This window comes from Typopeltis vanoorti, chromosome 23 (assembly GCF_054136105.1).
Source record: "Typopeltis vanoorti isolate ZY-2024b chromosome 23, IOZ_Tvanoo_1.0, whole genome shotgun sequence".
NCBI classification, from domain to species: Eukaryota; Metazoa; Arthropoda; class Arachnida; order Uropygi; family Thelyphonidae; genus Typopeltis; species Typopeltis vanoorti.
In genome coordinates this window covers 73,161,899-73,181,376 of record NC_143571.1, presented here as the reverse complement: position 1 = coordinate 73,181,376, position 19,478 = coordinate 73,161,899, and the positions used below count along the sequence as shown (strand labels likewise).

Below are 19,478 nucleotides of genomic sequence, written 5' to 3'. Positions count from 1 at the left end.
CAGTCCCAAGGGGGTGGAAAGAGGGGAAAATAGTTCCACTGCACAAAGGTGGTTCCAAGGCTGCTGTTGAAAATTACCGGCCAATCAGCATAACAGGAATCATTATCAAGGTCTTAGAGAAAATAGTCAAGAGGAAAATACAAGATTGGATAGAAGAAAATGGGATACTGTATCGGGGACAGCATGGTTTTGTGAAGGGTAGGTCATGCCTCAGTAACTTGCTCACGTATTATAACACAGTGACGGCTGAACTGGATAAGGGTAATGGGTTTACAGTGATTCTGCTGGACCTTGCTAAGGCCTTTGACAGGATACCACATGGAATTCTAATCAGTAAATTGCAGCATATGGGAATGGACATAGGGTTGGTGAGATGGATAGGAGGGTGGTTGACGGAGAGATATCAGAGAGTGGTTTACTCAGGAGTAGAGTCCACAAGACGGCCTGTGACTAGTGGTGTACCACAAGGATCTGTTCTTGGACCACTGCTGTTTAATTTGTTCATAAATGATATAGGAAAGGATCTGAAAGGAACAGTTCATTTGTTTGCGGATGATGCAAAGTTGGGTAGGGCAATAGTGAATGCAGATGACGTCAAAATTTTGCAGGATGATTTGGATAGATTGGAGGTCTGGGCTAGGGAGAATGGATGTCAATTTAATGTGGCAAAATGTAAGGTTATGCATTTTGGGGTGAAAAGATGGGAGGCAGTTTACTGCATTGGTGGAACCGTGCTCCAGGAAATTGATGAGGCACGAGATTTAGGAGTGTTGGTGGATAAGGAATTGAAATTTAGGGGACACATTGCAAAAGTGGCCAAATCAGCTCATCAAATCACTTGGTTGCTGAAGAATACGTTGACAAGCAGAGACAAGCAGGTTATTGTTCCTCTGTATCGAGCCTTGATAAGACCTCATCTCGACTACTGTGCTCAGATTTGGTCACCTAGGTTTCTTCTTGATGGGGAGGAGGTGGAGAGGATCCAGAGGCGAGTGACCAAGATGATAGCAGGTCTGTGGAATGAACCGTATGAGAACAGGTTGAGGATTTGTGGGTTGCAAAAATTGGTTGATAGGCGGAGGAGGGGAGATATGATTGAGACATTCAAATTACTGAAGGGTTTCTATAAAATTAATTCAGAAGATATTTTTGAGAACAGGGCTGGTTGTGGGAGGACTAGGGGACATCCATGGAAACTGGGCAAAAGTGTGGTTAGTAAAGGTGTTAGAGCTGGGTTCTTTACTTTTAGAGTAGTGAATGAGTGGAATGCGCTCCCTGAGTCTGTGGTGGATGCTGTGACAGTTTTAATACAAGACAGTGTTCAAAACAGTTTTAACTTATGGATCTGAGAGCTGGGTCAGAAGTAAAACACTTGACCAAAGACTAGAGACCACAGATATGAGAGTCCTGAGAAAGATTATAGGCATGAACAGATGGTATCAATGGCAATATCATATTAAAAATGAGGATATTAGGAAAGAACTTGATATTGTCAGCATCCAGGAATGCGTTAGCAGAGCTAATCTCATGTGGTATGGTCACTTAAATAGAATGGGAGAGGAAAGATTAGCAAAACAAGTGTTCTCTGCCAGGTTGGCAGGAAAACGACCCAGAGGAAGACCAAGATATAATTGGATTGATACGGTACAAAGTGCCTTAGGCAATAGAAATATAAGATCTGATAATGTTGGAGTCTTGACAAGTAACAGACTGTTATGGAGGAAAATTGTAGATAAGAAGTTAGTAATGATGTAAATTTTTCATGTAGTACTGTCATATCCTGTACACCCCTTGAGGGTACATGGCAGGAATTTGATGATGATGATACCTAACAACAAAATATCCACCTATTTCCCCTCTTCTAAAGATAAATGCTCAACTATGTCCCTGTCTGGTGTGTACCAAGTTCCTTGTAACTGCAGTCTGTCCTACTTTGGACAAACAAGACGCTCTATAGAAAAAAGAATTCAAGAACATCAATCATACATTCTGCACAACATCTCCGATAAGTCTGGATTGGCTCAGTATGGGATAGAGACTAGCCACAACATCCTCTAGTCCAAGACTCACCTACGCAGATGTCACTATAAATTCGAACGCCTATTCAAAAAGTGCTGAGGCCTTACTTCAACACTCTAACTTGAATCGAAATGACTGTATATTCTTATCAAAAATATGGGAAAGTTTAATCCGGATAACACATTAATTTAAAAAAAAAATTTTTTTTAATTGAGACTTTTAATTCCTACATTAGTCTAATGTTATTTATAAATTAAGATTATTATATGAAATTGTGAATTAATACCTATAATTTAGTCATCACTCCTGATGAAATTTTTCCTCTCTTTAATGCTTAGCAATGTAACATCATGCAGCTCATTCTACTTTTGAATGATCGATTGTTGGTATTCCACCTTGTTAAAAACTGTTCCTATGTAGCCACTGAAGATAGTCTGTTAGTTTCAGACTGAAATATTTGGCAAATATTAAAATATTCTTGTGTTAACGTGTCTATAATTCCTAATTATAATGTCACAGGTGTCTCTGAAGATTAGAATTCAACAAACCAACATCTGTCAAATGCAGTATATATCAGCTGTCTAGTAAAGCTCTGACAGTGCTTCAAATGTCAGAAATTTTCATACAAAAACTGCCTGTCATGACTCTGCTATCTGTATCCAATGTGACAGTAAAGATTATGAGAATTAAAACTTAGAGCAATGCGTCGTTTATCACTTTGCAAAGAGGCAATATACCACAAAAGTGGCAATAAATCTGGATTAAGACAAGTGCCAATTCTCTTGTGCTGAGAAGACAGCTGTAAAAAAAAAAAAAAAAAAACTGTCAATAGTGATCCAAATCCATACGTTGATGCTTCTTTCAAATAATTATAACATCCCTGAATGATGTTGTAACTTGCTTTCCATCTCCTTTGAGTGAGTGAAGGAAACCAGTTGGTATGGACACTCTGCTGCGATAGTCCCACTACATGAAAATCCAGTAATAAAAAAGAGTGTGTGCATCACAGAGAGTCAAATAGATGCTTTGAGACCTTCTAATAGATAGGGGTCTTCAGATATGAATATCATTGTTCCCCCTGAAGATATTTTTTTTATTTTATTTTTTTTTGTGTTGGCCACACCCATGCAAGATTTATACATTAACCTGTAGTATATTCATACTGTAGGTGGTTTAATGATTTTTTTTTTACAAAATTTGGAAATCCAGCTTTAGAGATTAAATATGGAATTTTTTAAAGCCTCCAGTACCATATTTGCCAGCATATAAGACGCACCCCCTTTTTTGTACACTTTTTTTAGGAAAAAAACTTTATCACTGAATATTATAATGAATCTACAGTATTTCAAATATAAAGTAATAAGTAGGTCTACTTTCAACAATTACCTAATCTAACTAGGCAAGAGTGTCCACCTTTTAATCTTCTTCATCAAAACCCAGAAATTCATCTCCAGAACTAAATGAAGAGACACTTGAAACCTCTTCTAAATCAGAATCTGAGTCTCCATACAACAAATTGTCCTCTGTATCATCCAGTGCATTACTAATGCCACACTTCTTAAATAATTTAACCACTGTCTCAGTTTTCACATCATCCCATGTAGCTTTGACCCACTCACAAACTTGCGAAATTCTAGGCTTCTTCCTGATCGTGTAACCTCAAAATCTGAAGACTGCATCCAGCAGTCTTCTGGATGCAGTGTTCCACTTCTCCTTCGTAAATCCCTTAAATGGTTTATTAATACAGATATCTAAAGGTTGAAGCTGACTAGTTAGACCTCCTGGAATTACAGCTAACTGAGTTTTTGATTCCTTGAGTTTATTTTTAACTTCTGTTCTGTGAGAACGAAACTGATCCCATAGTAGCAGGGCAGGCTTCTTCAACAGAGCACCAAGACCAAATGTTATCTATCCATAACTGGAATGCTCTCACACACCGCAAGGAAGCAAGAAAGAAATTGTATAACTCCGAACAGAGAAAATTTCCAGATATGAAAGTAATAAAAAACTTAGTATTGACATATGACTCACCCTGTTTTTCAGACCTATTTTCAAACAAAAAAAAGTGTGTCTTGTATGCCGGCAAATACGGTAAGTGGAACAGTGGTCTCACACTTAGATAATGAAATTCATCTTCCACCAAAAGACAAACATCCATACTCACAGTGAGATTCAAATCTGCAACATGTTGACCTGTTGGTTGGATGGTGGATATGCTAACCACTTGGCCAACTGGGCTGACGGTATTCATGTATCTAGTGCCGTAAAAGAAGTACAGTATGACGATGTCTTGGATATTTTTCATGATGAAAAGGAAATAACGGATACCTCAGTTCTCTATTTAAAAAAAAAAAAATCAAAAATTCCTACAACACCTATAATTTTTCCTAAAAATTCCTATAATGTCATGGATTCCATTAAAGTAGTGATGACATTAAGGCCCTCTTGCAGAAGTATAAACTAGTATGCACTCGTATGCCCCTGCATGCAAGAAATATCTAAAGCGAAGAGACATTCAAACATTACAAAATACTACCATCATTTGTAAGGATAGAACTGGGGATGGATCTGCCCATGAGCAGTTGCCATCCTTGTAGTCAATCATATCCCCCCCCCCTTCCAGCAAGTCTCATTCAGTACAAACATAGAAGCAGCTGCTGTCTGGCTCAGTTCAGAATTTTATTAGCAGTATGCTGCATCTATGTTCCTCCTGCCACAGATATGAGTATCTCTCAAAATGACCTTGATGATGTCGTTTTGCTGCTACTACTACTTAGTTTTAATGGATAATTTAAATGGACACAACACTCTGTGGAGTAGTGCTTGAAAAACATCTGTTGAAAAATAGCTGTTGAGCCTATGCTCAACAACAGTACTCTCTCCCTACCTAAAGACAGGATGTAACACTTTCTTTCATATGTTTTACCTGAACATTCACTGCTATAGACTTAACTATCTGCTCACTCTTCCTTTTCCCACTCTTCCAGTAGGAAACTGACAAGAATTTATTGTAAGTGATCACTTTCCTGTGATATCCACCTTCCTGCATGGACGAGCAAACTGACTGACTCACCTTCCCATCATTTGCAAGATTTGATTCTGCAATGGTCAGCTCTTCTTCCATCAGTGATGCAGTGAATCATATGACAGTGCATAAAATTAAATTGCCACAACTGCAATCCTAAAATATCTAGTCAGTTTCCACTCTTCCTTTATCAGTTGGTGCAGTGATGATTGCATAGCAATCATAGAAGTTCAGAAGAAAGTTTTGGGTATTTTTTGAACATACCCCATAATAACAACCCCCATTATTACATGCCTGAGCTCAAGAAACATATCTGTTGTCAGAGTCTAAAGGAATCCTGGATCCAATATGCATCCACCATAACCAGAACAGTCAACATTAAAGAAGTCTGGAACAAAATCTGAATAATGAAGGGCAGATATATCACCCACTGACTCTATCCTTGAGCACAACGATTGCACCATTTCTGATCCAACACACTAGAGGAGATTTTTGCTAAAACATTAATAGCATCTTCTTATCTTCCCACAGTCCCAATCTCAAGTTCCTTGCTCAAAAAAAAAAAAAAAAAAAAAAAAAAAAAAAAAAAAAAAAAAAAAAAAAACCCAGATAAACAACGAACAACAAAACATTTCTTTGAATGGAACAGAAGAATACAACAGGCCATTCACTAAAAAAAAACATGAAAGCTGCTTTGCTTAAATGCTGTCCAAGTCCAACTGTTGTTGTCCAGCATCTGTCATCATCGTTCATGGATGAACTGTTGGATCTTTACAACTGAACTTTCTGTGAGAACATATTTCTGGATACCTGATAAAAGCCAATTAAAATTATCTTTCCTAAGCCAGAGAAGGATCTAGAATTCCCAAATAACTATCATCCAACTGCTCTGACCAGCTGCTTGTGTAAGATTCTGGAAAAAATGGTTAACCCTTGCATTTTATAGTTTCTGGGGAGAAACAACCTGTTTTCCAGAACATAATCTGGCTTTCGAAAATATTCTAACCGAATCTTCCAGATCCGAGTGAGAACTGATCTCTCCCAATCACGTAACCAGGAGGTGGGAGTCCCACATGGTTCAGTTTTAAGTGTCACACTTTTTGCAGTCAAGGTCAATTTGATTATTCATGTATTATAAGGGTCATAGAAAGACAGCTGTACTAAGCCACCTCTCAAAATAGTACTCGCTAATAGATTCAGATTTTCACAGCAGAAGACAATCTGTGTGCACTTCTGATCCATATATGGTCTTCATCCTGACCCAGAACTCTGACTAGGACGATCATTAATCCCAGTTGCTCCATTAGCCAAGTTTTTGGGACTGACATTTGATAGCAAACTCAATTTCCTCCCTCACATGTATCAGTTATGATACAAGTGCTGTAAAGATTTTATGCATTCTGTGTTCCACCTTTTAGGACATGCTGACAGATGTTCTTTGCTTTGTTTTGTTTGTAAAGGGCATTGATAGGGTCAAAACTTGACTAATGAGTCCCAAGTCTACGCTTCTGCCAAAGAGAATGCACTGTGATGGCCAGACTCTGTTCACCATCAAGCCATCAGAATTGCAAGTAGAGCATCTTGCACAATGCCTATTCTGAATCTATACATCAAGGGCTTTGTTGCTACAATGTCAATAGCTGTCTCTGTTGTATACAACAAAAATAAAATCCCTGTCAGACTACTCCTTTGCTAACTGTTTATTATCTACTATCGGCGAATCCATACAATACTCATCAGTCTGCCATAAAACCCCTTGGTTTGTGGATAAAATCTCTTGAGATTGTGGCAGACAATATATTCCATACACTACTAAGCACAGTCCCACCATGTAGCTTCTCTTTCAACAAGCTGCTAAAATTTTTCCACTCCTTTTTGGTCTACCAGCAGCTCTTTGAAGCTCACAGAAATGAATACTCTGATTTTGTGTGTGTGTGTCCACATGATCAATTCAAAATCAGAAAACCTAGTCAGATTTTCTGCCATCTTTCCAGTCAATATTATATCTGCACAAATCTCACTACAGTGTACCAATTTTAGATCTGAGCTCTATTCAATAAAGCTTTCATTGCTAACAAGTTGCTAATATATTTAGACTCACAGAGTTCTCTTCACGCAATAAAAAGTCACCATCAAATTACTGATATGTACCCTAAAGGGGTGTACAGGATAGGATAGAACTACATGAAAAATTTACATCATTACTAACTTCCTATTTAGAATTTTCCTCCAAATCAGTCTGTTACTTGTCAAGACTCCAACATTATCAGATCTTATATTTTTATCGTCTAAGGCACTTTGTACGGTATCAATCCACCTATATCTTGGTCTTCCTCTGGGTCGTTTTCCTGCCAACCTGGCAGAGAACACTTGCTTTGCAAATCTTTCCTCGCCCATTCTGTTTAAGTGACCATACTACTTGAGATTAGCTCTGCTAATGCATTCCTGGATGCTGACAATGTCTAGTTCTTTCCTAATATACTCGTTTTTAGTTTGATATTGCCATTGATGCCATCTGTTCATGCCTCTAATCTTTCTCAGGACTCTCATATCTGCAGTCTTTGGTCAAGTGTTTTACTTCTGACCCAGCTCTCAGATCCATAAGTTAAAACTGGTTTGAACACTGTCTTGTATACAGCTAATTTAGCGTTCCGACTAATTTCTCTCTTATTCCATATGAATTTATTCAATTGACTTCCCACCATACCAGCTTTGCTGATTCTGTTGTCTATTTCTATATTTAATTTACCTTCTTCAATAAAAATCGTGCCTAAGTAACTGAAATGTTTTACTTGTTCCACAGGTTCTCCATTCACAACACAGTTGACATTTTCAATGATTCTGCCTATTTTCATTGCCTTTGTATTTTTATTGCTGACCTTCATACCATATCTATTACAACAGCTATTCAATTTAGTCAGAGAATCTTGCAGACTTGTAGCGAATTTATTTAGAAGTACAACATCATCCGCATAAAGCAAAGAGCTGACATTAACATCTCCAATTTTGATATCAGGTTTAATACCACTTTCTTTCATAATGTGATCCATATAGATCATGAATAACAGAGGGGATAATGGACATCCTTATCTCACACCAGATTTAACATTAAGCCATCTTCATGTACTTCCTTCAATTCTAACTGCTGACTTACAACTCAAATAAAGACTAAGTATTGCTTGATATAATGCACCATTGACACCATATACTGCAGCGTATTGAATAGCTTCTCTCTTGGCACCTTGTCATATGCCTTTTCCAAATCGACAAAACTTAAATACAGATCTTTGTTATATTCCCATGCTTTCTCGACTATTTGTCGTAAAGTGAAGATCTGACCTGACAGCCTCTATTTGGCCTGAATCCAGCTTGTTCTTCACCAAGCTTTTCTTCCACAATTCTTCTCAACCGTTTCTCAAATATACTTGCATAGATCTTGCCAGGAACACTCAGTAGGGAAATACCTCTGTAATTCTCACATTCAGTTTTATTTCCCTTTTTATATATGGGTACTATGAGAGCTCTACTCCAATCATCGGGAATTCGTCCCTCAGTCCAGGCTTTCTGAACTATGCAGTACAGCCACTGTAAGACTTTTATACCACCATACTTCAGCATTTCTGGTCAAATATCATCTACTCCTGCTGCCTTTCCACATTTCAAGCCTTTGATGGCTTTTTCTACTTCAAGTATGGATATGTATTCCTGACTGCATGTTTCATTTAGCAGTTTTTCAAAGTAATTACTCCATACTTCAAGGATATCTCTTTCTTCTGTTTTCATGTCACCTTTATCATCTCTAACTCCTTTTACAGCACTCTTTCCTCCATTCCTAAGCTTCTTCAACAACCTCCAGAATATTTTGCCACCTTCTTGATATTTATTTTCTATATTCTTGCCAAAGTCCTCCCATGACTTTTGTTTAGCTAGTTTTACACACTGTTTAGCTTTCTTACATTTGTCTCTGTATTCTGTAAGAGTAAAAGCTGACTTATTTGCCAGGAACTTTTGATATACTTTCTTCTTTTCCTTCACTGCCTCTTTAACTTCCTGTGTCCACCAGGGAGTTCTTTCTGTATTTTAGTCTACAGTTCACATCTGAGAGCTGCTCAACTTTTATTCGCTTTAAAACTTTCTTACATGTTATTCTTTTCAATATGAAATTCAATTTTATCCTGCTCAAGACTAAATAGTGATCACTTCCAGTTTCAAATCCTCTGTACACTCTGGTGTCCTGCACCAGGGAGAAAACATCACTATCAACAATAACATAGTCAATGAGACTTTTATTCCTAGCCTCTTCTCTCCATGTGAATTTGTGCACATTTTTATGTTGGAACATGGTGTTAGTAATAACCAGTGCATGTCCTGAGCAGAAATCCAACAGATATTTGCCATTATTATTAGCTTTGCTCTTTTCTCCAAATTTTCCCAAAATATTTTTATATGTTTCGCAATCATTTCCTACTCTGCTATTTAGATCCCCAACAAGGACCAACTTTTCCTTTTTCATTGTGTCAGTTGCTTTTTCTAAAGCGTCAAAAAATTCCTCCACTTCTACCTTAGTAGAACCTTCTGTGGGACCATAGGCACAAATAAGTCTCATTGTCCAGTTCCCCATTCTCATATTTGCCCACATTACTCTACACTCTACTTGAGACTGACTGCCATTCAAGAAGATTAGCCTCATATTTTGTGTTGAATACTATGGCCACTCCTTTTTTTCCTTGATTGTCATTGCCTGAATATAACATTTTGTATTTATTGCTCAGAAAGATCTCACCAGTTTTGGTCTTTTTTGTTTCAGTCACCCCGATTATGTGGATCTGGTACTTATCTAATTCCTTAGGTAGCTCCATTTCTTTGCCATTCAGGCTTCTTATGTTGATAGTACCGATCTTTAACTCTGGTGATGTTGAGTTGGGGTTTGTTTTCAGATTTGTTCCAGTAGCTGACTTTTCGCTGTTCGCCCTGGTTCCCTGGCGAAAACAACGTTGTTATGTATATAAGTGGCTATTAAATCTTATTTCTTCAGAATTCTTGAAACTAGTTCTGAAATATATGGAATTGGAACGCGACATATTGATTCTTTGTTGTTCTGGATTGGATTGTAGGAATCGAACAGATGTTGTGTGCTTTTTTCGGATAAGCCATTTAATTTCATGTGATGTTTGATAGTTGTTGAAAGTGCTTTCTGTAATTCATGAGGAGTTGAACAATAAGTTCTAGCTCGTCAGATTAAACATTTTAATGATTCCTGTTTTTTGATAAGGATGATGAACAGATTGTTTCAGAATATAACGTCCAGTGAAAATAGGTTTTCTGTAAACTGTTGTTAGAATACCTGAGGGTGAACAGATGAGGAGGATGTCTAAAAAGGATTGATTTAGACACGTTGTCTTTTTCAATCTACATGGCAAACATAATATGAGGATAATAATAAATTTAGTTTAATCCTTTATTCAAGTGTGAGCAAACAAAGTTTGTGCCTGAAAATATCTTCAGGACTGAATATGGTGTTGTACTACCTTACCGGGGTGGGTAGTACAACACCAGGCAACTCGTAGCAAAGGTGGAGCAAGCTACCCACACTCCTATCCCAGTATCTCCCATGATGCAAAATGGGAGATACTGGGATAGTAGTGTGGGTAGCTTGCTCTACCTTTGCTACGAGTTGCACTACCTACCCCGTAAGGTAGTACAACACCATATTCAGTCCTGAAGATATTTTCAGGCACAAACTTTGTTTGCTCACACTTGGATAATGGATTAAACTAAATTTATTAGTCTAACCAAGTGAAAAATAAACTTTCAACATCTTTCTCTAAATCCGGAGTAATTTAATAAAAAAGGTGGCACACTTTTTGGCAACTCCTATAGGTAAAGATGACATCGCTATTGCTTCTGCCTGGTATCTCCAACTCTGGGCCTGGCTCCCACTGAAGAGACCTCAATAAAGGTCGAAACTAGTCTGGGTAGTGGCCAATCGCTTAATGCATAACATTATATATATCTGCAAGGATATGTGTTTTGCATCATGAGAAGGTGGGAGATACTGGGATAGGAGTGTGGGTAGCTTGCTCCACCTTTGTTACGAGTTGCACTACCTACCCCGGTAAGGTAGTACAACACCACATTCAGTCCTGAAGATATTTTCAGGTGCAAATTTTGTTTGCTCACACTTGGATAAAGGATTAAACTAAATTTATTATAGTCTAACCAAGTGAAAAATAAACTTTCAAAATAATATGAGGATGAAAGGAATTGATTCTGGAAAAGTAAGATAAGGAATCTCTGTTATGAGGCCACACTGAAAAGATGTCATCTATATATCTCACCCAAAAGGATGATTGAGGGAATATAGATGAAAACATGAAGTCTTCTAGATCAGTGCTTCCCAAACTTCTGGATGTCAGGACCCCCTATGCAAAAATTAAAATATTTCACAAATCCCCATCGAAAAAAAAATCGTAATAGAGATATATTATTATAATATTTATTGTATTTATATTCAATACAAAACATACACAGCGAATATTGCAAAAATCAAATGCATATATTGCATTTTTTGCCTCTTACCGTTTGGTTCTGAAGACGATGCGGGCTGTTCTGGTAAAACATGAAATACTGTCCTTTTTTTTGAGTCTGGTTCTGCTTCTTCTGATTGTTTGTGGGAATATTTTATATTTTTTTTTTTTTTTATCAGCCACTTATCCATCTCAGGGTTAAATTTTTTAACATAGAATATATCAAATAATATCGCCACTTACCGATACTGGCACACCACAGACTGATAACATGAAATTAGTGAATATTACCTGAATAAATTCCCCAGGACCAGGAGCATTTTTTTCTCTTTTGTGACTTTTCTCCCTTTACGGTAATTAAGCCTAGCACGAAACAGACAGCAAAGGCAGGTTATTAAAACGTGCATAAGATTGGTGCGGTATTAACAAAAGATCGTGCAACCCAAAGATAAAAGCATAGCTGACAATTGAGTTGAAATGATAACTCTCTTCAAGCAAATTCCATATGTGAAACTGCCATAACATTCATTATATATATATATATATATATATATATTACTTAGTTTTAACACTTTTACGAATTTTAACATGTTCGGTTGAATTTTATTGCTGCCTGGGGGAAATTGAACTCACACACATCTAATTAATAACAATAGTTTTTAGTTAGATACTGTGTTTGACCATGCAACATATGGTTTTGTTTCAGTCTACACAGCATAGTTTCTGTATAAGGGGACATGTGATTCATTAATTAGTGTGTTTTTATCCAAGTTGTCTCTAATTGCACTATTTGTTGAGAAATATATTACACAGACTCCTCATACCTTATTCACTGGCATAATAAAAGTACTTGTTTTTATTGCCTCTGCAGTATAGTGGCTGTTAGGGAGGGCGTGTTGTTTACCACTGCAAGCAAGTTACTATCTCCCCACATGAACTTGTTTAAGTTTTTTTCATGTGTGAAGTATATGCAAAACTTTTATTGGTAACAGAAAACTAGCTTGGATGACAGTGATAATATAAAACGAGTTTTGATATGTATATAAACTCAATATCAACAGTCCCTGATTACGAACGCATGATGAAAGGGACAGGAAGATTTGGAGCTTCCCTGGAGAGCATTCGAAGTAAATACAATTAACCACTGCTTTGAAATGAAACATATGAATAGGCAATATTTATTAATATTCATTAAGCGCCGAAATACGGTGGAAGCAAAGTTTGTAAACCAACACCAATGTGTGAATTTTTCCATTAAAATATAAAAAATAACAAAAAAGAAATAATAAATAATAAAAGCTAAATATGTTTCTTTTAAAATAAAAAAAATCTACTTAGTCTTAAAACATTTTAAATTTGTTTTCATTATTTCGCTGCCCCCCCCTCAACAAAACATATGGTCCCCAAGGGGGATGCGGCCCACAGTTTGGGAAGCGCCGTTCTAGATGATCCAAATAAAAGTTCACTAGAGCAGGTCAAAGTGGACTTCCCATGGCCGTTCCTTCTACTTGGTTGTAGAATTTGTTTTGACACAAGAAATATCCAGAGTGCATCTTGTGTCAAAACAAATTCTACAACCAAGTAGAAGGAACGGCCATGGGAAGTCCACTTTCACCTGCTCTAGTGAACTTTTATTTGGATCATCTACATGTCCGGTTTTCATTTATATTCCCTCAACCATCCTTCTGGGTGAGATATATAGACGACATCTTTTCAGTGTGGCCTCATAACAGAGATTCCTTACATTCCTTTCATCCTCGTATTATGTTTACCATGTAGATTGAAAAAGACAACTAGTTATCCTTTTTAGACATCCTCCTCTTCCGTTCACCCTCAGGTATTCTAAGAACAACAGTTTACAGAAAACCCGCTTTCACTGGACATTATATTCTCAAACAATCTGCTCATCATCATTATCAAAAAACAAGAATCATAAAATGTTTAATCCGATGAGCTAGAACTAATTGTTCAACTCCTCATGAATTGCAGAAAAAACTTTCAACTATCAAATGAAATTAAATGGCTTCTCCAAAAAAAAAGTACACAACATCTGTTCGATTCCTACAATCCAATCCAGAACAACAAGGAATCAATACGTCGAGTTCCAATTCCATATATTTCTGGGATTTCAGAACCAGTTTCAAGAATTCTGAAGAAATATGATTTAACAGCTACCTTATATACCTATTAACAAAATATCCACCTATTTCCCTTCCTCTAAAGATAAATGCCCAACTATGTCCCTGCCTAGTGTGTACCAAGTTCTTTGTAGCTGCAATCTGTCCTACTTTGGACAAACAAGACACTCTATAGAAAAAAAAAAGAAATTCAAGAACATCAATCATACATTCTGCACAACATCTCCGATAAGTCTGGATTGGCTCAGTATGGGATAGAGACTAGCCACAACATCCTCTAGTCCAAGACTCACCTACGCAGATGTCACTATAAATTCGAACGCCTATTCAAAAAGTGCTGAGGCCTTACTTCAACACTCTAACTTGAATCGAAATGACTGTATATCCTTATCAAAAATATGGGAAAGTTTAATCCGGATAACACATTAATTTAAAAAAAAATTTTTTTAATTGAGACTTTTAATTCCTACATTAGTCTAATGTTATTTATAAATTAAGATTATTATATGAAATTGTGAATTAATACCTATAATTTAGTCATCACTCTGATGAAATTTTTCCTCTCTTTAATGCTTAGCAATGTAACATCACGTGGCTCATTCTACTTTTGAATGATCAATTGTTGGTATTCCACCTTGTTAAAAACTGTTCCCATGTAGCCACTGAATATAATCTGTTAGTTTCGGACTGAAATATTTGGCACATATTAAAATATTCTTGTGTTAACATGTGTATAATTCCTAATTGGTTTGTTGCTGAGACCAAGATGCCCAATCACTACATACTGGGATTCTTCTCATGGTTGTGACTCCTTGAGTTCAGAGCACGTCTCTTCATCCAAAACACCAAGGAGGTCCCAACTAGGATATTATGCCTCTAGAAAATTTAAAAATTTTGTAGGGAGTAACTGCAATGAATATTCTAAAGACAAATGTTGCATGGAGTAATTTTTCTGATTGTACTACTCTAGCTGTTTCAATAAGAATATCTCCTAAACACAGCTTCTTTACAGATTTTGGAGATCCTGCCAACCCTTGTGGATGAAGGGTGACATTTTCCCAACTGGTCATTCACATGTTGAGTGCAAGATTAAGAACAGTAATGTATTTATTGCTACTTCTGATGTTTTTTGTTGTTGATAATATAGTTTCTGAACAATAGGATGAGTAAGTGTTCTTTCTCAGGAAGAGTTTATTTTGGTGCCACAGCTCCCAACCCAACAAAGAGAGACAAATGGATGCCCACTCTCCAGCTGCAATGATTGAATTTGGGAGTAGGATGTCAGGGCTACCCTGGACACTATACAAATCTAAAAGCAAGCCTTGAGCCCTGTCCTCAGACCACAAGGAAGAAAACTTGCTGCAACACCTTTGATCTTTGTAGGGAAGCCCACTAATTGACTGATCCTGACTGGACTATACAGGACTGCCCATCTTCCAAAAGCAGAGAGTAGTGCAAGACTACCATGATCCCTCTTTCTGGCAGTGATGGTGATCTGGAAGACAGGATAGTAAAAAACTCAGGAAAATAGAGCAAAGAATATGGGAAGAAAAGCATAGAAAAAGAATAAGAATGAAAATGACCAATACCATCACAAGGAGGTCCACTCCACCATGAACAGGTGATTCACATGGAGAGGACAAGAATGTGAAATACTGATATTTTTTGTACATGAAAATGTCAAAAACAATGAATTTTAAAAATGTAAAAAATCTATTTTGAACAAATACAGCAGTCAAATATCACATATACTATTCTTACCTCTAAATACTAAATTAGCTTTCGGCAAATCTATTTGGTAACCAATTGAACAGACACTCTCGCCCACCCTAAAATTAGTTTCAGCTTCCACTCCTACCTAAAAATAAACAAAGATATATATATATATATTACATACACACGTGCACACGCAGAAAGAAGCAGATGTTTAATCATCATTTAAGCAAATATGTGTTTTATTATATTCAAAGTTAAGCCAAGGATTATGACGTTCCCATGTGTCCTTATTAATCTGTCAAATAAGAAAGACTATTAGTATTATACACACAGAGAAGTTTAATTCTCTGTTTAAGAACAGAAAATGTGCTTATCCTTTTTTGTGAACAACAAAGAAACTAAAGCTATCAGAAGAGCACATGCATGTAAAATAAAATTTATGGTCAGTTGGCATGTTATGTGGAATGATAAAATTCAAAGTTAATGGGAGGTAAATATAAGAAAATAGAACAGGACATCTCTGGGATATGAAGAGAGTGAATTGAGTTAATAAGAGATGATTATTGATTGAATAAACTGCTCTTCTGAACAAAATCAGATTTCAGAGGGATGTTTCTGATGCTCTCCCCCAAATGATGAAACAGCAAAGGCTGACTTGGTAAGTAAGCCTTTAACAAGTTCACAGTGGGCTGTGTCTTCTCTACAAAGTTTTCAATATATATGACATGCTAGTTTCAATTTTTTGGTAGAAATTTTATTTATAAAATTGGTATTTGTGAACTGAATTGATATAGAAAATCTTGTTTGGAAAAATAAATTGATATAAAAAATGTTGTTCATTTGTTTTAGAAAATGCGCTTTATGTAAACTGGTTAGTTTCCTGATATGTACTCGCAAGGGGTGTTCAGGCTACTATGACAGCACTACACGATTAAGTTTATATTATTAATCTCCTTTCAACAATTTTCCTCCAAATTAGTCTACCATGCACATCATGTTCCAACACAAAGATATGCACACGTGGAGAGAAGACACATACAGAGGATTTCAAACTGGAAGTGACCATTATATAGCACTAAGCAGGAGAGAAATAGATATTACATTAAAAATAACAGTATGCAAGAGAGTTTGAAAAACAATTAAAGTCTAGCAGTTTTAAGAGGTAAACTGTCCACTTGATTATACAAACATTCTTGAAGAAAATCTGAAGCAGTTTAAAAACAAGAGCCAAACCTTGGAGTCCAGTTGCAAACTCTAAAGAAAACATTGATAAATTCAGCCAGGGAGGTATGTGGCTAAGTTGTCTCTAAGGAGAGTGTATGGGTAGTGATATCCCAGAAGAGCAAAATCACTAGTGGTGTGCCGCAGAGGTCTATTTTGTAGCCATTGTTGTTCATTTTGTATGTAAATGACAGTGGAATGGACTAAATGGTGATATACAGTTGTCTTCTGCAGATGATGCAAAATTGGGGAGTGTTAAGAGAAGTAGAGCAGATGTTGTAGTTTTGCAAGCAAACCTAAATAGACTGTCTGAATGGGCGCGTGTGTGTGTGGGGGGGGGGGGGGGGGTGTCAGTTTAACATAAAATGCAAGGTTTTAAATTTTGGGAAGCAAAGGTGGAATGAGAGAGAGTATAGGATTGGTGGGGAATTTTTGAGGAGGTGGAAGAGATGAAAGATCTAGAGACAATGGTGGAGGGACTTGAAATTTCATGGACATTTTGCTAAAATTGTGAGGATGACCAGCAGATTATGGGAATGATACGGAATACACTAACATGTAAAGTAAAAATATTATGAGTCCATTGTACAAGACTTTGATCAGGCCCTATATGGATTACTGTGCATAGATTTGGTCACCTGGTTTTAAAAAGAACAATGAGCTGTTGGAGAGGATTCAGAGATGATTGACAGGCAGTTTCTGGAATGTAGACAGATTGAGAGAATGCAAATTACAGAGCTTAGTGAATAGAAGGAAAAGGGGAGACATGATCAAAACGCATAACTTAGTAATTGCTAGATTTATGTGAATGAGATTTTTCATAGAATGTCTGGATACAGGAGAAGAATGAACAGCCATCCCTGGTTATTCATATGGAGAGGGTGGGGGGGAAAAGCAGTGAAGAGTAGATTTTTTTGCAAGGAGAATGTTGGATGATTGGAATGGATTGCCTGAGAGGGTGGTGACTACAGAGACAGCGAAAGCATTTAAGTCAAGGTATCAGGAGCTGTAAGAGGGGAGACCTCCTGCGACGAGTCTCTTGACTCCATGGGATCTGCTAATAATAATAATAATAAAATAGGCAGAAACACTGAACACATCAATTGTATTCTGAATGGAGAGCCTACATAACAAATAAAATATTTCAGCTATTTAGACACAGTTTTTAGTGAAGATGGCAAGTTAAATCTGGAAATAGACAACAGAATGAGCAAAGCTAGTATGGTGGGTAGCCAGCTGAATAAATTTACATGGAATAAGAAAGAAATTAGCCAAAACACCAAACTAGCAATATACAAGAATGTTCAAACCAGTTTTAAATTATAGATCTTAAAGTTGGGTTAGAAATAAAGCACTTGATTAAAGAATTGAGACCACAGATATGAGGGTTGTTAGAGAATTAGGGGTGAACAGATGGCATCAATGGCAGAACCATATTAGAAATGAAGATACTAGAACAGAACCTGACAGTATTAGCATTCAAAAATGTGTAAGCAGAGCTAATCTAAGATGATATGGCCACTTAAATAGAATGGGTAAGGAAAGGATAGAAAACAGGTGTTTGATGCCAAGATGGCAAGAAAGAGACTTATTATTTGTCTTTGAAATGTTGTCACTATGAACTTTCTGCAAATGAAAATAAACTATTATTTAGATATTGGTCAAGTGTAGGTGAATAACTAATTTAATTACCAACTAGTTTCGCCGGCTTGTGCTGTCGGCTTCATCAGGGTACAATCAGGAAAGCAAAGAAATGAAAATTACAAGCTGTACGTTAACTGACAATTCTATTTCAATAACAAAATAGTAGTGCACGTGAAACAATTCACAATTCACCACGGACCATAATGATCTACAAGAAGAATTAAATAAAATATCAAACGATCTACTCCTAAATGGCTACCCTACAGGATTTGTTAACAAGATTCTCTTCTCTGATATACCACAAAGACAACGTGATGACACCCAATATATAACTACTATAACTATTCCATACGTTGGTACCATCTCCAAAAAACTAGCTAGTCTCCTAAAACCACATAATATTAGAGTGACCTTCAAGCCAGTTGAAACTATCCAGAAATTTCTAAGATCACCAAAAGATTTCAATCCTTTCTACAAACATGCAGGAGTTTATAACATCCCTTGTTCCTGTGGTCTAAGTTATATTGGTCAGATGTCTAGAAGCTTTGAAGTGAGACAAAAGGAACAAATCAGCTATGTTAAAAACAACAGACAAGATATTTCTGGCCTTTCTTCCCACTTCTCTACAACCAACTACATTATTGAATGGAATAAAAGTCTTATGCCATATATAGAGGAAAACTACCGTTCCAGAATCTTCAAAGAAGCTACTACAATCGCTCGTTCCACAAATAACCCAACAGGAACCAGTGTTTAATCCTACCAGATATATGGAAGACTTTGATTAGATCAATAAACACACAAGAAATGAACTTCAGTGCAAACTACAAAATGCATCTCAACAAGTAAATCATGTATCCGCGACACATGTATTGTTTCACATGCACCACTATTTTGTTATTGAAATAGAACTGTCAATTAACATATAGCTTGTAATTTTCGTTTCTTTGCTTTCCCGATTTTACCCTGAAGAAGCCGATAGCACAAGCCGGCGAAACTAGTTGGTAATTAAATTAGTTATTCACCTACACTTGATCAATATCTAAATAATAGTTAATTTTCATTAATAAAATCTTTACTTTGTTTCAGTTATGTCTGTAGAATCCGTGAATTAAGGCTTTTAAGTGCTAGGAGGATATCAGGTTGGAGCTTGAGTATTAACAGCAGTGAGAAAATATTAAAAACTAT

General features: G+C 36.6%; 1 protein-coding gene across 1 annotated transcript in view; it reads right to left on the bottom strand.

The window, feature by feature from the left end:
* LOC150093977 (mitochondrial import receptor subunit TOM40 homolog 1-like) overlaps nt 1–19,478 on the bottom strand; it is a 142,176-nt gene that overhangs the window by 11,580 nt on the left and 111,118 nt on the right. The window contains exon 6 of the mRNA XM_090412762.1: nt 15,471–15,567. Within this exon, the coding sequence (XP_090268888.1) occupies nt 15,471–15,567 (97 nt within the window). The remainder of the gene's footprint in view (nt 1–15,470; nt 15,568–19,478) is intronic.